The 24699-nt window shown below is 40.2% G+C and overlaps 3 protein-coding genes across 8 annotated transcripts in view; 2 read left to right on the top strand and 1 right to left on the bottom strand.

Annotated features, from left to right (window-relative positions):
• Positions 1 to 526: 526 nt before the first annotated feature.
• Positions 527 to 2161, top strand: LOC119563241 (phosphotriesterase-related protein). The gene is made up of 5 exons (XM_037876546.1): positions 527 to 673; positions 765 to 1277; positions 1424 to 1588; positions 1643 to 1860; positions 1918 to 2161. The coding sequence occupies exons 1-5, from the start codon at positions 655 to 657 to the stop codon at positions 2053 to 2055; spliced, it is 1053 nt and encodes a 350-aa protein (XP_037732474.1). The 5' UTR covers positions 527 to 654; the 3' UTR covers positions 2056 to 2161.
• Positions 2162 to 2766: 605 nt separating this feature from the next.
• On the top strand, positions 2767 to 5464 carry LOC119548411 (L-threonine ammonia-lyase). The gene is made up of 5 exons (XM_037855654.1): positions 2767 to 3069; positions 3126 to 3196; positions 3806 to 4256; positions 4594 to 4886; positions 4957 to 5464. The coding sequence occupies exons 1-5, from the start codon at positions 2830 to 2832 to the stop codon at positions 5306 to 5308; spliced, it is 1407 nt and encodes a 468-aa protein (XP_037711582.1). The 5' UTR covers positions 2767 to 2829; the 3' UTR covers positions 5309 to 5464.
• The window catches only part of LOC119548378 (tyrosine-protein kinase Fer), a 30020-nt gene continuing 10638 nt past the window's right edge, over positions 5318 to 24699 (bottom strand). Inside the window, exons 4-14 of one of the 6 annotated variants that reach the window (XM_037855625.1) lie at positions 12263 to 12359; positions 11353 to 11689; positions 11010 to 11288; positions 10699 to 10876; positions 10315 to 10515; positions 7190 to 7564; positions 6918 to 7131; positions 6672 to 6758; positions 6480 to 6608; positions 6239 to 6421; positions 5318 to 6069 (exon numbers count right to left, since the gene is read on the bottom strand). In XM_037855625.1, coding sequence (XP_037711553.1) covers positions 5918 to 6069; positions 6239 to 6421; positions 6480 to 6608; positions 6672 to 6758; positions 6918 to 7131; positions 7190 to 7564; positions 10315 to 10515; positions 10699 to 10876; positions 11010 to 11288; positions 11353 to 11689; positions 12263 to 12359 — 2232 coding nt within the window. In that variant the 3' untranslated portion in view covers positions 5318 to 5917. Of the gene's footprint in view, positions 6070 to 6238; positions 6422 to 6479; positions 6609 to 6671; positions 6759 to 6917; positions 7132 to 7189; positions 7565 to 7914; positions 8240 to 8946; positions 10519 to 10698; positions 10877 to 11009; positions 11289 to 11352; positions 11690 to 12262; positions 12360 to 24699 lie in introns of those variants that run through there. The other 5 variants (XM_037855609.1, XM_037855617.1, XM_037855600.1 and 2 more) reach the window with 5 other exon arrangements.

Here is a 24699-nt window from a genome sequence, read left to right on the forward strand (position 1 = left end):
CGTATAAATAACAGAAACATATATCTTAAGTATAAATGAGTATATATATAGACTATATATACACACATATGTATATCTGATAAATGAGAAAACGCTAAAACTGATAAACTTAAAACTAAGTAAAATTAAAAAGAAAATACAAAACACGGAAAGAAATGGAACTAATAAAGAGAATTATTCTGAGAAATATAAATCAAATGAGTTTTTATTAAGAGATAATATATTGGTAATCTGATTGTATAGGGTTTTAACAAGCCGGCAAATTTTTAAATGATCCACGAATATCTAATGGAACAATTTGTATTTTTGTTTACTTCAGCTTGGCTGCATTTAGAATCACCTGCTTTTACTTAGCACTTAAAAAGATATTTTAATGCTGTTTAATAAGAGCTAATGGAAGGGATCAACAATTGTGCCTGTTGCAATCACTGATTGTGCGCAATAAAACATTTTCTAGATAAGATGGGGTCCGGGGATCAAGCAAGGCAGCTGTAAAAAACATATATCTGTGGTTAGGGAACTCCACAGCAAACCGACTCTGAAGATCAGTTCTCCACTGGCTTTTGAAGCGTTCGGTCGGCGCCGAGTCTAAAAATACTTTTAAAACAAGAGAGAAAAAAATTCAAAGTGTGACCCACATTGAAGGCTGTAAAAATGTCAGCAGTACAGACCAGTGAGTTGGTATGGGTGTGGGAGTATGGGGCGAGATTAGGGCTTATCTCAGCTCATCAGACAATGAAATTTTCCGCTGTTTTCGCATCCAGTTCTGGGCCCTATTACCGCCAACCTTTTGGGCCGAACTTTGACCCACGAGCATGTGGCTCTCGATTTCGAGCACTTCTACCGCCCACCGCCGCCGGATTTTGAGAGCGAGCTAAAGGCCAAGATCAGCATGTCCACCCTGGGATATGTGCGGCTTTATCCGTATTCCAGCAAGGAGAATGTCCGATTCTACGATGGGGAAGCCCTGGAGGCGGCCAAGAAGGATGTGTTGCTCTACAAGAAACACGGTGGTGGCAGCATTGTGGAGAATAGCAGCTATGGCCTCAAGCGCAATCTGGAGTTCATTGTAGAGCTGGCCAAGAGCACGGGTGTTCACTTCATAGCGGGCACAGGCCACTATATCCATGCCATGCAGGATGCCAGTCACGCCAGCCTAACCGTCGAGCAAATGTGTGATCTCTACTCGAGGGATATCATCACAGGCCTGGATGTCAACGGGAAGATGGTCAAGTGTGGTTTCATTGGCGAGGTGGCTAGCGTATACCCCATTCATGGTAAGTTTTACTAATAATATTAATAATAAATAAAAGTTGTACATGTTTTAAAATATTATATCTTCTATTTATCATATCAATGATGATAAGTTTGATATCTTAGCTTTTTCCCTTTTGATCTACCCTCTAATGATCTTATTTTTTAGATTTTGAAAAGAACTCCATTAAGGCGGCCGGTGAGATCCAGGAAGTCCTTGGCTGTGGTGTTTCCATGCATCCGCATCGAGTGACCGAAGCTCCATTTGAGATCATGCGTCTTTATTTGGAGGCGGGCGGAAGGGCCGACAAGTGTGTCATGTCACATTTGGATCGTCGGTAGAATGGAATATTAAAACGCACCCATATTAAACTTCCCCTTTCCTTAGGAACAATTTTCGACGTCGATGAGTTGCTGGAGTTCGCCAAGCTGGGCTGCTACATTCAGTACGATCTCTTTGGCACCGAGTGCTCCTTCTATCAGCTCAATACCAGTGTGGACATGATCTCCGATGGCCAACGAATCGACAACCTGATAAAGCTCATCAAAGAAGGTTTGGTGGACAAGCTGCTCATGTCCCACGACATCCACACAAAACATCGACTGGTTGGCTAAAATCAAATCGATTGTAAATCTATTCTATATAAATACCTTTATTTTTAGACTTCCTATGGCGGTCATGGCTATCATCACATCCACACCAACATCCTGCCGAGAATGTTCGACCGCGGCGTTACTTTGGAACAAGTTGAGCAAATGACAGTTACCAATCCGGCCAACTGGTTGGCCTTTGACCCTTAAGCCATGTTATTATTTTGGTAGCATCTCTTATCATTTTATTTTCCCGCTGATAAGATAATCTTGTTTTTTTTGGCAATAATAAATGGGCGTGTCTTATGAATGCTTACTTATCACTTGGTTTTTATTACGACCCGAAAAAAAGAACTTGGGGGCTCGTACGACTTTTGTTTATAAGGAAATATTAGATCAGCATGAAAACATATAATCTACAGTCATAAAATAATAACAATTCAATATTTAAAGTAAAGGATTATTAATAAAGCTAAGCAAAACAAATGCTGCTAAAAAAGTATGTTTATAAAAGGTATAGAGTAATAGAATTCTAATAAAAGTACACCGCTTTTCCAGATTCCAGATCCTAAAAAATTTCCATACTTTAAAATATTTCCACTGTGGATTGAGATAAGATCGGCTACTTACTTATCGGTTTTGACCCGTATTTGATACAAAAACCCTACATCTTAGGGACTTGTTTTCCTATCGAGATGAAAATAATGTTGATGTTGCCTAAAAGATGGAAAACACGTAAAAACGAAACGTTATCGTTGTTATTGTTTTGTTGGCGGTTGCCAGAGCAGCTCTTATCAGTTGGTCGTCAGGCCAGGCCCCATAAAGTGACCAGCCGGCAATTGAAACGCAAAGGTGCCGTATTTACGACCCAATATAGAGTCTCCTCATCCACTCGCCTATATATACCAGTTACGATTATTGTAGCATTCATCAGTATTCAGCGAGCAGTTATCGACGGAGGTCCTAGACTGATTTAAAGGTGCAATGTCGCAGGCAGTGAAATCGGAAACGACCAAAGAACCAAATGGTTTGGCTATTAAGGCTAATGGAACCGCTGTAAATGGAAAGTTGGAGGCCCTCAAGAGACCCAGACACGTTTCTGGAGGCGTTGAGGAAATCCTCGATCCCTTCTGTAACCCAGAGCAGCCGCAACGCATTTCCTTTCACGACGTCACATCAGCAGCCTTCCTCATCCGTGGAGGCGTAGAGCGAACTCCTTGTCCGGTAGACATTGCTATATCTCAAGTCTCGGTACATCCTATAAAAAAAACTTCTTGCAGAAATCCACATCATCGGATCTTTATGGCATGGAGCTGTATTTGAAAAAAGATTTCCTGCAATACACGGGCAGGTAAGTTGAAACAAGCAAGATAGTTTATATGAAACATCGTTTTAAAAAGAATGATATTATCAAAGTGAAGACATTGAAAGTATTCCAGCAAGAATAAAACTATATTTCATTAAAACATTTTAAATAGATGTTGCTTAGTCATTTAAGTTGTAATAGCGAATATAGGTCCAAGGTGCATTTTCAGTTCGGAATTGTTATTGTTTATATTAAAATGATCTTTAATCAATACGTATATTAGAAATATTGTCTGGGGGTGCGATTTCCCGCTCTTGATAAGAGGCTGTTTCTATTTTTAATAAGCAGTCAAGTTAGAAAAGTACAGATGAAAATTAACTTAAGTTATGTTACAAAAGTTCGACTGTGACCATATTTGTTTGCTGACACTTAAGCCCATTTTTGGGATCGCAGTTTAATTGAGTACAGCGCATTTCTATTATTACGACAAAATTTCGGTGATAAATTTGGCTACACATAAAAGTCAAAGATCCGATAAGATAGGCTTTAATTGGCCGATATGGTTCGATTGGCTCTAATTAATTGTTGTTGCTAATTGATTTTTGATTTCGTGAATGGCATGTGACTGATATAACCAATTCACTATTTTGACAGCTTCAAGGAGCGTGGTGCCCGCTATGCTTTGTTATCTTTGACGGAGGAGCAGAAGCGAACGGGAGTGATAAGTGCATCCTTGGGAAATCACGCCCAGGCTTTATGTTATCATGGCTGGAAGCTTAATATACCAGTTACTGTGGTGATGCCCAAGGCGGCACCCATTATGAAGATCCAGAAGTGCCGGAACTACAAGGCCCGCGTCATTGTCGATGGCAATGATATGGGTGAGGCCAAGTCTCTGGCCATGCGAATGTCCAAGGAGGAGGGCCTGCTGTACGTGAATGGCTATGATCATCCGCACATCATGGCCGGCCAGGGAACAATTGGACTGGAAATACTCGAACAGGTGCCGGAACCGGATGCTGTGGTAGTTCCGGTAGGAGGTGGTGGATTGATTGCTGGAATTGCCACGGCCGTTAAGGCTTTGTCCCCCAAAACCAAGATCATTGTGAGTACTTGCTTAGAACTAAAGTGTTTTTCCTAAAATAATAATTATTGCATAACAATATGGGTCGATTTCTCAATGTCAGGTTAATGTTAAGGTTTCGTTATCTGTTTCTAGAGAAAGTTAACATATAGGAAAAACACGTTCGTGAATTTTAGGAACGACAAATCTTTACAGCCTGTTATCACACGATTCAGTAAAAGATTCGGTCTGATAAACGTAAACCGGAAAAAAGCTAACATGACATTGAGAAAACGACCGTAATAGAGACTTACAACTTTTAAACTACGTAAAAAAATTTTGTTTTGATTCATATTTTCTTAAAATCTTTTTCTGACAGGGTGTGGAGTCTGAGAAATGTGCCAGTTTCTCGAGGGCCATGGCCAACAACGGACCCATCCACACTCCCATCAAGAATACACTGGCCGACGGTCTGGCTGTTCCCAAAGTGGGTTACAATGCCTATGCCACGGCCGTACCCCTGATAGATCGTATGGTGGTGGTCAAGGAGGAGTGGATCGCAGTGGCTATCCTCCGGCTGGTTGAGGAGGAGAAATGCGTTGTCGAGGGAGCTGGTGGAGCAGGTCTAGCTGCCATTTTGGCCGGTCAACTCGATGAGCTCAAGGGAAAGAAGTGAGTACTTACATTGTGAGAAAATGTAGATCTTTGAAAATATTATTATTATAATTAACAATTTTTCTAGGGTTGTGGTGCTGCTCTGTGGAGGAAACATAGACACCACCGTTTTTGGACGTTGCTTGGAGCGGGGTCTGGCCGCCGTGGGTCGCCTGGTCAAGTTCAATGTGGAGGTCAGCGATCGTCCTGGTGGAATCAATGATCTCTGCGCCCTGCTTGTCCGCGTGGGAGTTTCCATCAAGGATATTATGCATGAGAGAGCCTGGCTGCGGGATGTCTACACCGTTGAGGTGAAGGTCGTTTGCGAAACCGTGGACTGGAGTCACAGTCTGGAGCTGAAGAACGAGCTCAAGAAGTTCTACTCCAAAGTTCAGTTCTCCGATGTCCCGCTGGCCCTCACAAATGATTCTGACTCGTAGGAGACCCTCTTTTATACAGTACACATATGATTTATTCACTTCAGCAGCGCAGCAAAACTTAAAGCTTTAACTTAGAGCTTAGTTGTATAAGAGTAAACATAATCGTAGTCGAAGTAGAAATGTAAATTAGGTGTAAATAAATATACATAAAATACAGAGTCTAGAAACAAATTGACAAACGTAGGGATTGCATAATTTACAAATTATGATTCTCGGTTTTAAAACTAAAACACAAACAACTAAACATGTATAAATTCATGAGCTTAGGTTACGAAGCAGTTCTTCAAGCAGACACACAGTTATCAATTTTTTTTTATATTTTTATGGTTTTTTTTTAAGATCTTCTTGCGGTATTTGGCACATAAAGGATTCATTACATATGCTCAGTCAAACAAACACACACAGTACAGTACATATATTGAAATTTACATTTACATGGCTAGAAAATATATATATCTCTATATAAATATGGTTTATGTGGTAAAATGTATAGTATATGCTATCTCATAAATACAGGCAACTCGTTGTTAAGTCCGTGGACGTAACGTACTTTAAAAGCGCTGACTAAATCTACGTTGAGTATGCTAAGTGTTCCGGATGCAGCCGCTCTCAGTGGCTGTTGTCCAGGCGCAAGATCAGTGCGTCGACCACATTGTAGATCTCATCGAAATGCGGCCGGGACTCGGCGTCGGCTGCCCAGCACTTGAGCATCAGTCGATACATCTCCGCAGGCGTGTTTTCTGGAGTTGGCATTCGGTAACCTGGAGAATAAAATTATAGATTAATAAGTATTAAATAAAAAAGTCCACTTTTTAATAGATGTAAAATTTTACACAGTTTCTTATCAGTGATAAGCTATCACCCATGCTTGTATTACAATTCAACGTCTAATTTTTGTATAGTATTATACCTAAAGATAGTGATATTTACCCGTATCGATGCGCTCTCTGGCTCTTGAATTGCTCATGCCCGAGTAGGGTGTGTCCCCCTTGGAGAAGATCTCCCACATCAGTATGCCATAGGACCAGACATCGCACAAAGAGGTATACTTTCCAAAATTGAGGGCCTCGGGAGCTGTCCACTTTACGGGTATTTGCTTCATGCCATCGGAAACTATTAAAAGTATTTCATATTAAAGTTATGATCTTTCTTTTTTTATAATTGACTATACCTATATACTCTTCTTCCTCGCGTGACATTCCAAAATCGGAGATCTTTACACTGTGCTCTAGGTCAACAAGACAATTACGCGCCGCTAGATCGCGATGAATGCAGTTCTTGGATTCCAGATATCGCATGCCTTGAAAAATAAATTATGATATGTTAGTTTGATGATATTAATGGGGTTTTTTAGACCCCTTACCAGCCGCCGCATCTCTGCACATTCCCATTTGTTGGCGATTGGAGAGGCCGTTGGAGTTCTTGCGCAAGTAAGTTAGCAGGGAACCACCTGAAATTTCAAGTTTAAATAGGTATTACAAATGATTTTAATGACAATAATAGTTTGTTTTTATAATACTTAATAATCTCTTTAAAAAGTAATCGTCGCATTCAGTTTAATGTGTAGTCATTTGGAATATTGTTAGGAATACTTGTGTTTTAAACTTACCCAGCACCAATTCCATGACAATCATAATGGGCTGCTTCTGCACACAAATGCCAATTAATTTAACGATATTGGGATGATCATATTGCTTAAGGATGCGGCCCTCCTGAAGGAATTTACGCTTTTGTTCGTCGGGAAGGGTCATACGGCAGGTTTTGACGGCTACGTCAAGTTTGGTGGACTTTAGCTTAGCCTTGTAGACATCTCCGAAGTTGCCCTGGAAATAATAATATTAAATAAGTGTCAATCGTATGAGATACTGTTGGTAAACTTACCCTGCCAATCCTCTCGAGAAGCACCACATCATCGTTGCTCAGCTCCCAGCGTTCCCGACAAATGGGTCTCCTGAGTATTGAACCGGATTTTACTGTCACCGGCAACTCGGAGTGATATTGGTGCATAATAAGTTCCTGGATGCTGGCAAAAGGCGGACCCTCGAACCGGAAGTTGCCCTCACCGGTGGTCTGGACAATGAAGTGCTTGTGGCCATTCCAGCACACACTCAGCACAATCTGGCTCTCCTCATTCCGAATCGTTTCGCGGACCAGGAAGTCCCCGTCGTTATTCAGAAGTCTGACCACCTCTTCACGCGGCAGAACCCCGTGGAACCATTCCTCCTCGTAAAGTGGACGATTTGTGGAGAGCGATATCTGCAAGATCCGGATAATTAGCAAAAATCCATATACCCACGTCTTAGCCAAAAGATTAGTGAAAGCATGCAGAAAACGACAAATAAATGAGGGGAAAATAAAATAGAATCGGTTAGCACGCCATTTCAACATTTCCAAACGGGGAACGGAAATGCGTGGGTGCAATTGGCTCTGACGAAATTGCAGTAGCTTTAAGATACTTATACACAAGGTATACTTATACAAATTAATTATTATTAAAATACTGTAGGCAAAAAAATGGCATATTAAGTCAGAAATACATATATTGTTACTAGACACAGGGGGAAAATATGGATCTACGTTCAAGGTTGACCCATCGAGTGACTCACAAATACTTTGGATTTTGGTCGCTTTTTTCGAGCAGGCGGTACGGGTCGCCCACTGAAGACAATTGTCTCGAAAATTCCCCCACTTTCGGCTCCAGCGTAGTTGCTGCTCTGCCCGGAACTGATCATCATGGAACTACCAGATGCCCCAAAAAACTACGAGGAACTTGCGCAATTGTCTCACGGAAGAAACCGAAACTGAAAAAGTCACGCGTTCTGTCGGATACAAATGTGATGGATCTCCAACTTTTCACTGGCCAAACAACAGACGCCAAACATTTCAATGGACTAGATTAATGGCGACTGCTAGACGGTATCCAAACCGCTCGCCCGATCGGTGAGAACTAAAAGATATAATCGTTTTATACTCTCGTCTGAACTTGCCTCTCGGTCACTTTCGCTCTTTCTCGTTGGCACGCACAAGTAATTTTAGCAATTGGAAGGGTGAAAGAAATTCGAAATCAGTCTCCATTTTTGATACTCTTTTTGGGAACTCATATGAAATTTCGAAAATGAAACTACTCTATATCAGTCATAAAGTAAAATTTTGATGTTGTATTAAGATTTGCTGGAGTTTTTAATAATTTGTATTATATTTTTTTATACACACTTTGGAACCCATTTTAAATTTTGAAAAAGAAAATGTCTTAAAACTGTTCCCTATCAGAAATAAATTATATACCTTTATATTAGTTTAGTTAGAATTGGTTGAAACAGTTAAAAAAAATAGTAATCAAAACGAGATACAGGCCGACTAGTCGCAATACCCCCTTAGGATTCTTGGCTAAGGTCACCCTGTGTTTTATTCTTGGCACCCGCTCTATAAAAAGCTCTTTCCCCCACATGCTTTCAATATATTGAACGTGAGCGCTAAACATGCACAATCCATCAAACATGCAAATTGAAGGGGCAAGCAAAGCGATGCGGTTTTTTTGATTCTGTGAGGTGGCGTCATGTGGCGCCCAGTTGGCTTAGATACTCTCGATGCGGTGGGTGCGGTTTTCTCGGATACGGATGCGGATACGGGGAACTCACACTGGCCGCCAGGCTGGGCACACAGTAGCAGTGATCCTTCATGCTGAGCACGTCGTCACTGTCCTCGTCGTCCTCCTGGTTGTCCCGATCGTCGTTCTCCTCCAAATCCCCGGAACTGGACTCGAAGGATCTATCCTTATGGCCGGATATTTGGACGGTTGGCTTTGGGGTTTTCTGGCTCACTGGAGGACAGTTGCAGAATTGTTCTTCCCCCACAGAACCAGCTGGTTGATCCGTCTCGAATTCTCGGGCAAAATCAAAAACACTCTTGCTTGGATGGATGCGTCGTCTTTTGGTGCACTGTTTACACGGCTTGGAGCGCTTCAGCTGGAAATTTAGCAACTTGGATCGGAATGTATTGCGGATGGCCTTCGATTTCTTCTGGATCTTGGGCACCTTGAATTTCAGTCTTGAGTTTTCCTTGGACGGCGTCGTGGTCGTTGTAGTCGTTATAGTGGTGGTGATCGTGCTCGTTATGATCGTCGACTGTGAGGCACTGTGATTGTTATTATTGTTATTATTATTGGTGTTATTATTACTGCTGGAACTGCTACTGTTTGTGGGGCAATCACTGCTGCTGGAATGCTGTGGATTCGTTTGGATTCGTTCCGCATCCTGTTCCTCGTTGAGGGTGTGATTTTTACCCATTCTAACGAGTGGACTCTTGGAAAACTCCTTGAGATTGCTGAATATGTTGCTAATGGACTTCTGTGTGAAGGATAGTGAACGTTTCTTGGAGAGACTCGTATCCTTAGAGGATCGACACTCGGAACTGGAACTGGAACTGCGTTTCGTATGGCTATCTGGATCTTTGGGCAGCTGCCTAGTTTGTATATGATTCTCATTCTCGGCACTTTCGATGGCATTCACATCATTGCTGGGCTGCAGAGTGCGCTTCAGGCGATCATCTAGCACTCGATTTATCTCATCGATCCTATCCAGATGGGCATCTATGGAGTTCTGAGGCGCCGTCTGGTTTATTTCTATTTGTATTTGATCTTTTTTATCGACGGATTGATGATTATCCTCTTCCCCATCGCTTTCGGGACTTGGTGAGGCCTCCCTCTTCCTGTCCAACTCCAGATCCGCATAGATATGATTGTTATTGGTGTTAGTAAGGACAGCAGCGGTTAGCTGGGCGAGCGGGGCGGGCGAGGAGGCAAGGATAACGACAGGCTCCTCCTCGTCCTCGCCTAAACACAACATGGAACACTGGGTTCGCCGCAAGCGGGGCAACTCGGGCGGATTAATGGAGGCACTGGAGGCGATCACCTCGCCCAAATAATGAACACTGGCCGCCTGGCGCAAACGATGGTTAGTAATGGGCTCGTAACGTGCAGGACTTGGCCCAATCCCATCCCTAATTACCGACAAGGATCCGAGACTCTGGGATCGCGGCTGCATCTTGTTGAAGCGTCCCTGACGCGATCTCGTCATGGGCGTCGTCGGCTGGGGGGTACTCTTACGCTTAAAGTGGCGACCCCTGCCACGCAAGAGGGTCAGAACTCCCCCTCGTCGCATCAGCTCGTTCATAATGCCCAGACCTGGTGAACTGGTGGAGTTGGACCTCTGCTAATGGGTTAGGTTTCGGGTGTAATTCATGGGTTTATTGTGAGATGGATAGTGGGCAGCATCCAGAGAGAAAGAAATGGTTTGTATCACACATTCATTAGTTAGACCATGACCACCTACGTCTTAAAATTAGCCAAAACCACTAGGGACTAGGGGTGTAGCTTAAAACTAAGAACCCACCTGCTGTTCGTTATTATAGCCATTTTCGATGAAGTTCTGCTCGAGGGTCAGGTGATCATCACAGCCCGAGGGCAGCTCCTCGCATCCCACCTCGTTTAGGGCGCACTTGATCATGTCCACCAGCTTCTGCTTTTGCTTCTCCTGGCAGCGCAATGCATTCAGGTCCTTCGACTGGCGGCTAAATAATGGAAATAATTTTTATAATTAATAATTATAAATATTTTAAATTAGTTTAAATACTGAGAAAAAGTTCTGCTCATTCTATGCCGCCACACAAACAGCGTACAACATTTCTGGTACTTTCTCCTCACCATAGACTATCCTTGTTGGACTGTATGCCATTGGAAGTGTTGCTGCCATTGGATATAATGCTACCATTGGCCACCGGTGAGCCACCATTCACATGCTCGATCATCTTCAGCTGCTTCTCCTGGCAATCCTTGACGGCTCCCTCCAGTTCCTGCAGACGATTCCTCAGCCAGTCCACCGTGAGATTGTCCACCGTCAAGGTGCTAGACTGTAGTTTGCCGGGTATATCTTCGATGAGCGTCTCATCAAACTGGAAGAGCAGCGGTGTTGTGGGGGAGGTTCTAGACATAAAATATAGATACAAGATCAGTATGGTTATCTTCAAGATACAAGGTTATCACCCACTTGTGTTTCTCGGTGAACTCGCCGTACTCCTCGGTCGGATTGATGGCTCCTATCACAGTGTCGATGCGTTTCTGGATCTCCTTGTATTTGTCGGCCGTGAGGTCGCCATACTGGGCCGCCTCCTGCAGGATGTTGCGCCACAGCAGGATGAAGCTCTCCTGGACGGACTGCTGATGCTCCAGCAGTCCCGGCAGCAGAACGGTGCGAAAGTCCTTCTCCACTTCGATGGCTTCCGTGATGGACAGCACGTACTCGTTGTGTGTGAGATGCAATTTGCGGCAGGCCTTCTGGTACTTGTCACGCACATCGTCCAGCTTGCGGCCACTGCGACTGGGTGCTGAAATTTAAGAAAGATCACATTAACACTCGGAAAAATTATTTGCTTAACTAAAATATTAAAATAAGACCTAAATTTGCATCCCCTTTTACATGTTGTATTTTAAAATGCGACAATATTTTCTAAAGCATTTAAGGAACCAAAAAAAAAGAAAAATAAATTCTTTTGTAAAAATATTAATGTAAGTGTGGACAAGCAAAGATATTATAATGAGTTTTATAAATTTTAAGTCTTGCATTAAAACATGGTTCTAAGATAATGTGTTAAAAGTGAGTTTTTAAAAATTAATTAACCTTATCAGTTTTCAATTTATAAGCCAACATTTTTTATTAAAATATATTTTGTTTAATAACGTATTACTCGTATGAGCATTTATTTCTTTTGCTTGCAAAAATCGAGGTTTTTCAGAAAACGACTTTGGGAACTCTCATTATAAACATAAAGATTTATGTACATATGCATGAGAAATTCTTATAATTTTTGGAGCATAAACAAAACAGATTTTTTTGTAAATTATTTTTAATGCGTGCACTTGAATCCCCATTTGGGAAACCGATACCAAGGACCACTCACCTTTTATGTAGTGCTCCTCGAAGCGCGTGCGCAGCGCCTTGTAGCCCTCCAAATGTTTTTGGTATTCGGTTTTCTTGCGCACCACCTCGTCGGTGAGCTGGAATGAGAAGAGGAAGGGGGTTGAGGTTTAGTTTGGGGTTTCGATGCGGTCAGCACACGTGTGCGTCTGCCATTGGCGCACTTTCCCAAAAATACCAATAAAGAAAATGAAAAAAAAACTGGGCCTGGGCTTATTACATCATGATTATCGCCGGCGTCACTACGTGTTTGTCTTTTGTCGCGCACAGTGCTCCACATGCGATAAATCGCATAGTGAAACCCACTCTGGTGTACTCGTACTCGAATCCACCGACACCTATCTGCTCCATTGAGTAAACCCAATATCTCTCACACTTTCTTTGCAAAACATTTTCTCACGTTTGTCCATTATGCAAGGTACACGTCCACCGCAAAGCAAGTAAAAAATATAAAAAAAAAAAACGGCGACTCCACAAATGACTGATAAGTGACTGGGCAAAAGGATTGCATTATGCAGCTGAGGCAACATCCCAGCATCCGTTAGCAGTGTCAACAAAATCAACATCGACTTTGTAGCCGAGGATTGTGACTGCAGGCCAAGTCGGGCTGAACCTGAATCTATAGCCAAAGCCACAAACTAATGGCACAAAGTGCAGTTAGTCAGGCAGCTGCAAAGTTGCTGAGTTAAGGTTGCATAGACATATTGCAGCTGATGCGGGGCACAGTGGGCAAGGCAGCTAAATATGTGCCTACTTTAGTTATAATTATCACTTCAAACATTTTAAAAACCGATTCAAAAAAGCCCTACTGTAAGCTCTAAAATATGTATTTGCTATAAATGTATAAATGAAGATCATTTTAAATTCCCTAGTATCATATCATAACATATTATGTTACTATCATTTTATATAAATATTTATATTTTTCGCAATCATAAATATTTTAATTAAGTCCGGAAATTAAAATTGAAAGGAAAGAAAGGAAAAAAATAAATAAGGCGGAACAGTAAGATCATTGAGTTTGATGCTTTTATATACCTCACAATAAATCAAGGAATATTTTTAGCAAAGAGACAAAAGAAAATGTAGATTAAAAATCATAAACAAAGCAGTTTTAATGGGTGTGTTATAAATTAAAGTTATAATTTGTGTTAATTTTTTAGTGAAAAAACTAGCTCAGCTGGAGGTGATTTCCTGTGAACATATTAGTTTATTAAAATGAATAATTAACTAAATTTTTGTATAATTAACCCACGGTTAGGAAAAGCTAAACCTTTAACGTGAGACGCTTTTTGTTGACTTTGCTGCTGCACAGTTGACGTTGCATATTAATTGCAGACAACTTTGCACTTTGGCTCTAAACGCGGAAGACAGCTGTGGAAATGGATTAACTAATTGAATGATCAGGCAAGGCTTGAGAATTTGCCAAATGAAAATCGCTAGAAAATGGCAAGACTGGCGAAAAACAATGGCAATAGCACGCATATATAAAAATTGCTGACCCAGTTAGCCGATGCCTATTTGGCATTGAAAGTGTTGTCGAGAGTGTTTTCGAGAGATATCTTTAAATTGCCTGCAATCTAGACACAACTTGTTGCCATTGTTGGGCTACGTAATAACCAATTCTGTAAGGTTCTGGTTCTGGTTATGTTCTTTTTTTGGTTCTGTTTTTTTTCGGCAAGTGGTTAAGCAACTTTCAATGCCTTTGCAGCTGCTAATTTGCCTAAAAAGTTGTTTAGAAAGAGAGAGCGACAGAGTGGCAACAGGCAGCACAAGTAAAAGAAATAAACATGGCTCGAAAGTGGGTCATGCGCGCCGTATTTCTTACCTCTCAGCGGCCAAACAGTCAATAGTATTTCGGTAACCCCACCTCACACATTGTTTACAAATGATTGCCAATTTTGTTGTTGTATTTTTACATTTTTTTTCTTTTTGCGTTTCAACAGCCAGAACAGCGTGGCCAACGAGGAAAGTTGCTAATCTGCCACCACCTGCACTAAGCCAGCGAAACTTTCTCGATTTTCTCACGCAATTTCCCCCGATTTCATTAGTTGTTCGGGTTCTTCTAAGTGGTGGACAACGCACAGTTTAAAAATTCCGAATCTATATGTAAATGCGGCGATGACCTAATGGAATCTGTGACAAGTGGTGCCAGCTGCCACGTTTTGCATTAATCAGCTTGATTCTTTTTGGCTGCCTTTTATTTCGATTCGATTTTCTGTTTCTGTCTCGGTTTTCTGTATACTTTGGCAAACGTTTGCATCGGACATTTAACTAAGCAGAAAATTCTTGGATAATATTTTCTTAATTGCGATAAAATTAGCTGCAAGCTGTCAATGAGTCAAAACTTAAATTAATGTGTTTATCTAAAGGGGATTTTCGTTTAAAATTTGTCCGCTATATTTTCATTGTTTAATTCATCATAGTTTATTTTTATTATCGACTATTGTTTTTATGTTTTCTGCCAAGACTTCCGCACATTTTAGTGTTAGTAAAATGTATATATAAAAGTTGAAGAGCATTAATATTAATTAAAAATAGTCTTCACTAGCGGTTTTTAAATAGGAATATATCATTATATTTTAAAAATATTCTAGGATATGTCTCTATTTTTAGAGTTAGTAAAATGTATATCTGAAAGTTGCAGAGCATTAATATAAATTAAAAATATTCTTCACTTGCGATATTGAATAGGAAAAAATCAATATATTTTTAAAATATTCTAGGATTTCTCTCTATTTGTAATAATCCTATTATGCCAACTTTTCCTTCAGTGTAACACACCACACATACAAATAATAACGATAAAAAAGCACAACTCAATCAAGCGAAATTCAATTCATGTCTACACTTCCAAAGAAATTGCCTCTAATCAAAATAAATTTGTCAAATGTATTGCGGAATCGTGATGCAATAAAAAGAAACCGAGTCAAGAAAACCGAGAGAGGAGGAAAAAATGGAAAACAAGTCAAAAGCTAAACCCTAGACTGCATTTATGTTTTTTATCTTTTTGTCAGCGCGTGAGAGTTTTTCTTGGCTGGCAAATTTGAATATGAAACGGCTTGGTGGCAGCTGTGACAATAAAACGATAGGAAATGCCACACGCGGTTGGGATTTTCCTTTGTTGTGGTTCGGGGTGGGGGAAAATCAATGCAACCGATTGTCCGGGAGATTTTTTTTCAATAAGAAAAAACAAAAACTGGAGGCTATGCCCCGCACAAGATGTTGCATAAGTGCCGACAGCGTTGACAATAATAATGATGTTTTATGAAACATTCGAGATCGTTTAAAACGGATGGCGTTTAGGCCATTGCAATTGCGAATTATGCAAATTTATGACCGTTGGTCAATACACGAGTATTTCCTCCTCCTCGGACCAGGGATTTCGAGTAATTTCCCATAGAGATAGAGCCGCCCAGACTTGTCGTGCCAGTGCTTTTGTGCTGTTGTGCCTTTTTGCCAATGGTCAATGAACCTCTGGACGGGCCAACAATGGACTGGACACGCTAATATATTAACGACCAACCCGTTTTGATGGTCTTAACTGTAACCGCTCTGTTTGGCCGTTTTGGCTTCTGTTAAAATTCGCTATTTAAACAATTCACAAATCAGTCGCATAGTTGCCACGCAATAACTTTACTTTCGTTGGCCAATTCGTGAATAATATTTGCCAAGTTTTTTATTTGTTTTTATTTTTTATTGCTGTCTACCCATGCTTTATGTGTTTTGCACAAATTTGCATGCGTGCCAAGTGATAGAGGCATGACGAAAAGGTTCGAATTTAAATTGTATCTGCAAATGCTGTCGACGATGCGGCCGTTGCCAGCACTTTCTATTTCAGTCGAGTGTCGTCGTCGCACGAAAGAAAGAAAAAAGCAGAAAAAATCAGGAAAAAAAAATGAGACAAAAGAATAGAATGGCAAAGTCGACGATCGCAGTGAAAGTGTCTTCGAATTGGCCAATTGCCGCGAGCCACAAGCGAGTTCGTCGCTTGAGTCTTTCGTTTTTGGGCCCTCGAACTGCCACCTCCATTGGCCGATCCAAGCCAAAACCGGGAGGTCTCAATCGCCGCAGGAGAGGCTGCAGAACGACTTTTCAATATTCAAAGCCACCTACGTGTCGCTTGCAACTTGTTTTGCATACAAACAGATACACACACCGCTCCCATGCGAAATCCTGCGGCAGCGACCGTTCCACGGAACGGGCATAAATTTTAACAACCAAGCAGATCGCTAAAAAAAATATTGTAATATCTTAGGGTATGATCTTGTTATGAAGGGGCAGAATCCACTTAAAGTGTATATAAATAGTTGATAGTTAAAAATTTAAATAATTGTTATTAAATTAATATTTATTAATATTTATTTACATTTATTTCTTAAATTAATAAATTAAGGCTATATATTTAAAAAGAAGAAGTCATTGATCATTTTATTTCTTTTAATTAGTGTTGTTTTATAAATAATATTTTAGATGAAAAAAATGTGTTAGGTTTTTTTTAAAAGATTCAAAACCTAAGATAGGAAATAGATATTTTAAGATTTCACAAAAAGTATAATATTGTATATCATTTTTTTAAGAAAATATGTATTTATTTCTATAGTTTGCATAAACTGTTTAAGAGAAATGAATAAATAGAAGAAAATTCTGTGATTTCATAGCGAAACAGTCATTGGTTACTTATAATGATTCCTAAAATCAGAAAAAGTAGGATAATTGGAATTATATATATATCTATTATCGATGTGATTCGATTGGTTTCGATTGGTTTTTATAATACCATAAACATTTTTATAGCTCTTCAGCTGCTATGTTCTAGGGACTCCAATAATTGTTTCTTAATTTCTAAGACAAGTTAGCAGAGATCGTACACCCTTCCAGCTACCATACAAATTTATGAGATTTTCTGCACTCGCCGAAACGAAACGAAACCAAAGCCTGAACTTGATCCACAGCAGGACCAGCTGCGCTTTTGATGTCAAGGGAGCGCACTCTGTTCGCACGGATCTGGCTATCCGAGGGTCTCCTTCTCCTACCGGCCAAGTTATTACATCTCATATTGGGCAGCTAGACCAGTCGGGAAGTGGTGAATGGCTGAATGGCTGCGGCCGACTGGCTTTTGTTAATTTATTTTTACTGCTCCCCCAAACATGATGAAGTACTTGCAACGCCGCAGCACTGCAACTCTGCAGCACTGCCGACCAAGAAATTAAGTTGCAGTTGCAGCGCTGCCCGGAGCCAAGTGGCAGGTACAAAAGCCCCGACGACTCTGTCTTCGATCCATAAAGTATTTTCCTCGGCCGTTGCGCAGGCGCAGCTAACGAGACGAAGTAGTCGGGTCCCCAGTCCCCATCCCATATAGTATATACTCCATCCATCCAGCAACCATTCCCCCATCCCATCATCTGCTCCCAGCTAAAGTCCAGATTCGGGCCCAATACGTTTTTAGCCCTCGGGTTGGGTTCTTTATTGTTTTCTCTGCTCCGTCGCCTCGTCGTAACTCTCTTTTGCCCCCGAGTTTGTGTTTGTGTGCATGTTGCAGACTTGTTTCATAACTGGTCCACGATTCTCGGAATTAAAGGAACAAAGGCTGGGGCTGATTTTGATTTTGACCGACAAACGTTGTCTGCGCTTGTTTGCCGTTGACTCTTCCCCCATTCCCTATCCCTGTTTCTTTAAGTGCACCGGGGAAAAACAGAGATTTTTAAGGAAAGAAACAGCCTATAATAATACGTTTTTATAAAATAAAATATGATGTTACAGGACAAAGTTACGTTAGGTAAGGGAAGAGAAGGCAATTTGTAATGCTCTAATAGAGCTTAATAAACACCTATAGGCCTGTCTTCCAATAAGAGAAAGTTTGGAAAAATAAATTATCATATTTAAATTCAGAGACTTTAATAATTATTAAGTATTAATTATTAATTAATATTTATTTTAGCAATGGAACGGATGATCTAAGTTGACTATCCCCAAAAAGATATTGATTTTTCAAGTCAATAATATGTTTTTAGGCTAATCATCATAAATGTAACATTTTTAAACTATATACTTTATTTTATCTTTTATTTTATTGTGACCTTTTGAACTGGCAAAACCATACTATTTTCCGAATTTTTAATTTTTAATCTTTTCATTTCCCATCTCCTTAAAATTTCTCACAGTGCCCAGCTGCCGCTGCTGGCTGTTTGCTCAACCCGGCTCGAATCTTCTCGGCCTGCATCTGGGGGCAGAGGGTACTTGAAATTGACTGAAAAGATACGAATGTGCCGCACATGCGCGTAGATTATAATGAGATAAAGGCCCAGCCAGTCGGGCAGGCAAAATACAAAATAAAAAAATAAAATAAGAAGAAAAAGGGTTAGCAGACAGTTCGTTGCCTGTTGGCGTGTTAGAAAACCTTTTTAACGCGCTCCGTTCGAGACGGCAACTTAATTTTTATTGCGCCTGGCTAGGCCGCAGCTCCAATTAGAACTCGTGCAATATGAGACGAACAGAAGGGACTTAAGCCCTGGATTTATGGGCTTCTTGGGGCCCCGAAAAATAACAGTTGATTTCATGTGTTAACACTCGAACGATCCTCGAGAAACGCTCTCGTTGCTCCCCACTAACCAACCACTAACCAAGTAAACAAATTAGTATTCAATAAGCGTAACTTCTGAGCTGGTACCATTAGCTAAATTGGTCAAGACCATACTGGGCTATGGCCATAATATCACCATCTATATACATACAGTTTAGGTATATGGAAAAGTTCAAACAAAACAAGCGCCACCTTCGCGGTGATTTTTTCTTTATTTGCCAGGGATCAACATTCCCCCGTCTGAAATTCGCGGAAAGAGATTGGCAATTGCGAATGTGGAAAACTTCAAGATAGAGTTGGAGAACTGAGCGAAATAAAATTCACACACGAGATAAAAATCGTAGCAACTATAGTACGTGAGCTTGTGTTTCTAGTATTTATTGTCATACACAGTCTGTCACTTCTTTTAATTGTTTATGACCTTGTTAGAGCTGTTCTCTTCTTTTTCTTATTTTTTGGCCAGCTTTGTTGTTTTCTTGTATTGTTTTTTTTTTTTTTGGCATTTCTCGTACCAACCGGAGCGAGGGCGATCAACTTTGGGTCGATCTTGTGATTACGGTATGCGCAAATTAAAACGAATTCTTTTTAAATATTCCAAGTGGCGAGAACCTTTTCGAGGCAAGTGCACACTAACCGGTTTATCGGAAATAAATGTATACAAATGAGTCCATACCTATATTGCCTTTATATCTATCGCTTTAACGTCATCAAGCTTTCTTACATACTGCTCCACTTCACGCTGTAATTACCTGATAATCAGAGACTCATTACGTAAATTGCCAATTAGGAGCCAGCCGCTCAGACGAAAGCTCCCCATTGATACACTGATTTGTCTTTGCTTTTGCAATTGGTTTCATTTAGATGGCAATTACAAGATTGTTATTGGGATTGCGTGCACACAACGAAATATATATGGTTACTCATTTTAAATGAATGGGGAGGGTAATAAAAATATATAAGCTTATTACCAAGGCGAAGCAAACTTGTAAACATTAAATACCTTACTAAACCGATTTCAGATAAGGAGTTGTAATCAGATATACCATAGTTTGTATAAACAATAAACCTGAAGAATTCACGTTTTATATTTATGTTTCATTCACAAGTTTATTCTTGTGTTTTGGTTTCGGCTTCAACAATTATTTTTTTTCTAGAGATACACAACGTTTTTTCAAACAGCTCAAATAAACCTAAAGAATTCGCGTTTTATATTAGGGTTATTCTTAAAGTTGCATGTTAGCCCAAATGGTCATTCTTCAAGTGGAAGATTTTTCTTTCGGTGCAAAGGCTTGTCGGTCTGTGGGCGTGTTCCCATTTAGCGGGCAATTTTCCTCTTATTAATGTTAATGCAATGCCAAAATGCACAGCAAATCATAATCATTTGCCGGATCACAGTCGGCTTGGCGGCTTTCCAGCGCAAATTAGACAAAGTCGACTTTCACGCTCGAAAGTTTTGCGCTTAAGAATTTCTCTTTCGCAATAATTGACTCCAAATCTCCTCAATTAAGCATCGGCGAATGCGAAACGCGACGAGAGATGCACGTCGAGAACCAGAAATAAACATCTTTTTTTGTTGTGTTTTTGGTTTTTCTCGCAGTATGTATGGTTTGGTTATGTTTCTTTTTTTTTTTTATGAGAGTACCAGGTTGAGTTTTTTTTCAGGTTTTCTGCTCCACTTTCTGCTCGTCCCGACACGCTGACGCTGGTGACACGGATGCGGATGTGGTGCATGGTAAATCCGCAACCAAACAAGTTCAGCTGACAATCAACATCACTTTGCAAGTGGATAAAAACTGGCGCATGGAAAATCCAGTCCCCTCTTCTGGTTTCAGAGATCTTAAAAATAAAAACCCCTTTTCTGGTGACCTTACCAAAAAATTAGCAGGCTATACGATGGTTATTATTGCCTCAGTTTTTGGCACGTTTCCCTGCTTCACTGGTGGTTGGCCGTAGTTTTGGCCATTGACACAGCCCGTTTTTTGTCTCTTTGGGGCCATAAATAATCGCTCGTTGTGTGTGGCCCCTTCGGTTTCTAGTGGCACTTTGTCACTATATTGTATCTTTCGATTTTTTCCACCGCCGTCGAGTTCAAACACTCGCCTTGACCAATTTCGGGTAGGGTGGGCCAAGAGAGCCCTAAAGCGTTCGAGTACAGCGGCACCAGAGTTCAATGTCATATTGGAGTTACACTTGGGTTGGCCTCCTCATTTCTTCATATTGTCGGACCCCATTAGGTCGATTTTAATTACCCAAGTAATCGCAAGTCAAACACTTAAAGAGGTGCGGCCCAAAAGAGCAAAAGACAAAGGTTTAAATATGGAATTGGGTAATTACCGAGGGCTGCCCAATAAAATTACAGATATTTTTTATGGGTTTTAAATAGTATTATATTTATAGTCTTTTATATTTATTAATAAATACTAGTACTCTCATAAATAAATATTTGCCTAACACTGGAAAATGTTAATAGGGTGAGACTGGGGAAGAACACGTAATTTTGATACTTATACTTTAAAAAAGTATAGAAGACTTCATTACTTTACTAAATTAAATTTTTCCATTTTAAAAACTCTTTTAAATGGCCTCAGTTATTAGGCTTTCTTTTTGTCTTTCTTTCGCATAGAAGTTATTTTCGCTCGCTTTCCGTTCCATTTATTTTGAGCACTTAAGTTGACGCATTTCTCGTGTTTCATCATAACTTGGCCTCACGTAACTTTCGCACTTTCAATTTGTGAATTAGCACACTCATCAATTAACACATTATTGTAATGTGTGCTCCAATGACCCCAATTGCATTTAAAATGGATATTTTCGGGTGAGTTCAAAGTGATATGCCCCCTTAGCATTATTCGCTTGACTCTTGTTTCTTTTTTCTTGGCTGCATTTTCAGTTACCTTCGACTTGTGTGGGGTTTCCAGCCCCACCATCTGTCACCTAAAAACCCACCCTTTCTTCAAGTACATTTAAATGAGCGCAAACAAAACAATTTGGCTGTCCTTTTGTTCACCCTTGCCGACTTTCAAGGTGAATTTTTCGAAAGGGAATCGATTGATTTGGCCAGGGTCTCAGCACCTGACCTATGGCCACATTTTTACGGCTTCTCCATGCCAGCGGCGAATGATGAAAGTGCCCCACCCACCAAGTGGGTGGGTTAAGCTTTCGGTTCCACCTTGCAAATTTTGGGTATGCCACAACATCTTGAGTCATGACTGCACTGCGCCATTTTTATTTTTAGTAGGCAGCTATAAAATCTGTTGGCGTTTTCATTATTTTCGTTTGCCTGCATTTTGTGTGAAACTAAAATCAAACAGCCAGCAATTGCTAGCGTATTAATTTTCTGGCTGCAGCTGTCGCATTTCCCATTGCACTTAAACGAAAATATCACTTTTTGGCGGCGGCACACGCGGCGGCTACGTAATTTCCTATATTTGATGGCAAACAATATTATTTATTTAGCTGGCAACATTTCTGAGCAACATAAATTAGCCCCAACTGAGAACATAAATTTCACTTTTGCGCGAAGCGAAAACAAGAAAATTTTCCGACTGACGGAAAGTTGAAAGAAAAGGCAAAAGAGCAGAAAAGCTAAAAAAATATCTAAAAGATAGAATACTACTTAAACTACTAAACTACTAATATCTATACAATTTATAAGAATGGAATTCAAGTCGTCTGGGTAAGTATTTGCAATCCCAATTCTCACCCTTTTTTATTTTATATATATTTAAACCGTTTTAATTAGAAACTAGAAATTAAAGTAAAATGATTTCCCCCTAGTTAGTTAGCTTTTAATTCCACATTAAATTGCCAACAGCTCTCTCTGACAATCTATCACTTTTTCACAACAATCACCTGTCGGAAAAACCATTTCAATTAGCTTTATTATCGATTGTTTACTGTATCTGGGGGTATTTTTTCGAGCTAGCAAAGTTTTTATTTTCAATTTGGCGCCATTCCAAATTAGCAAAACCGAATTAACGCAGACACAGTCAACAGAGGACGCCATATACCCTCATACCCTCCTAGCCCACCTCATCACCACTCTTTATCTCCCGTTGAATTTCAATTTTCCACTATTTTCTCTACGTTCTTAATTCGGCGGGTTCAACACTGCGTATGAGCAATGTGCAGGGCGGTAGAGTAAAACGCCAAAGGCAAACATCAACAACAACAAAAACATCTTGGCTCTTCTACGGCATCGTAAAAAACCAAAAAATATTACCAAGGCACTGGAAATTAGCGAAGGGGGTGGATTGTTTGTGGGGAGGTTCCATCCAAAGGAACGTGAAAAAATCTGAATGCGTTTCCTAGGAAAATTTCAACGACGACGACGATGTTTTTTCTTTCAGGGGGCGTGTCTCGGCTGGAGTTTTGTTGATTGCGCCAACAGACCGTTCCGCAAAATTGCCTTCAACCCAACAGTTTGACAGAAAATTACGAACAATAATGCGTTCTGTTAATGGCGGCGGCGTTGCCATTATCATCAGGCCGAAGGACCAAAGCCAGACTTTTGCCGACAAACCCATACCATTTCGTCTTAACTTTACCCATTTGGGACATAAAAGTGCCTACTATTACGGTCGCGCCAATTTAATTGTTAGATTTTCGGGTGCCTCTAGCATCAAATTAAATTTGATTAAAGTAGCTGCCGCCGTTTTGGTTGGTGTGGCTGTGATTTATGACCACCATTAGTTTAATCAAAATCGGCTCACAAACTTGTATCTTTGCGGAGCGGATTTCAATGCATTTTCAATCCAGAAAACCGCACACACATATCCATAAATGAAAATTTACCCTTTTTGTGCATCGGAGCAAATGTGGCCATAAGTCTGGATGGCTCGACAACGGTGTCTGGGCCCAAAAACCAACGAATAAGGGCCAGGCTGTAACCATGGACATGGAACTACGGCTACATGACATGGGCGAATTTTGTTGGCACTTGGCTGCGCTTTTTGGGGGCCGAAACAAATTGTTCGCAGACTGCGGCAGTGGGAGGATGTAACAACTGGCCAGGACACCGAAGTTGGGGAACTATTAAAAATCTATTTAGCGCAGACTGGTTAAATTTAAGCTGCTCCGAATAGGCTAACTTTAAATTGGAGGCTGCTGATAATAAACATACAGTGATGGGAGAAATAACAGAGACAATTGTGTTTTTCTTACTAAAATATTTTTGAAATCTGTTTGTTTTTATTTTTGAATATAGCTTAATGTCAGTTCGTAAGTATTAACTTTAAAATATTTTATTATTTTTAAAATAGAATTATTCTAGAAAACTAAGCGAAAAATTATTTATATTATTTTTTCATCACTATAAATCAGAAATTTAGATCCCAAAAATGGTATAACCTTGAAATATGAAACTATACAAAACCACATTCGTCAAAAACAAAATAGCTTTCAAAAAATAATCTAAATAAATATATATTTACTATAATTAAATATTAAGATCGATTTTTCTGTTGTATTTTTGGTTATATTAAACAACATTAATATCTTCAGGAGCTAAGGTGTTCGTTTTTTAATACTACAGTAATTGCCTTGTAAAAGACTGTGAAACAAGGTGTTGTGCTAGTGAGGAAAGGGTTTCTAAACTCAGACAGAATTCAAGTGAAACTCAACCATGTCTGCATAATAATATCCGAGTCGTGTCACTCTGGACATAATGCAAATTTCAATTTATCCCCATTCCCACTCCACATAGCCCACTGTAGCTTGTTGACAGTTTCGGGTTTTATTAGAATTTCAGCCAGGACTGTAAACCCATCCTGTGGACCCGGTGACTTTTATGCTTTGTAGGCGTCCGGAACGGAATGGAACTCATCCCGGCTGAAGTC

This window comes from Drosophila subpulchrella, chromosome 3R, assembly GCF_014743375.2.
Source record: "Drosophila subpulchrella strain 33 F10 #4 breed RU33 chromosome 3R, RU_Dsub_v1.1 Primary Assembly, whole genome shotgun sequence".
NCBI classification, from domain to species: Eukaryota; Metazoa; Arthropoda; class Insecta; order Diptera; family Drosophilidae; genus Drosophila; species Drosophila subpulchrella.

Excerpts from the sequence above, each read along its gene's own strand:
- LOC119563241 (XM_037876546.1), top strand. Across the intron at positions 1,589-1,642 it reads TGTCATGTCACATTTGGATC|GAACAATTTTCGACGTCGAT; the intron begins GTCGGTAGAATG and ends CCCTTTCCTTAG. Across the intron at positions 1,861-1,917 it reads TCCACACAAAACATCGACTG|ACTTCCTATGGCGGTCATGG; the intron begins GTTGGCTAAAAT and ends CTTTATTTTTAG.
- LOC119548411 (XM_037855654.1), top strand. The coding sequence starts at position 2,830 with ATGTCGCAGGCAGTGAAATCGGAAACGACCAAAGAACCAAATGGTTTG. Across the intron at positions 3,070-3,125 it reads TAGAGCGAACTCCTTGTCCG|AAATCCACATCATCGGATCT; the intron begins GTAGACATTGCT and ends AACTTCTTGCAG. Across the intron at positions 4,257-4,593 it reads CCCCCAAAACCAAGATCATT|GGTGTGGAGTCTGAGAAATG; the intron begins GTGAGTACTTGC and ends TTTTTCTGACAG.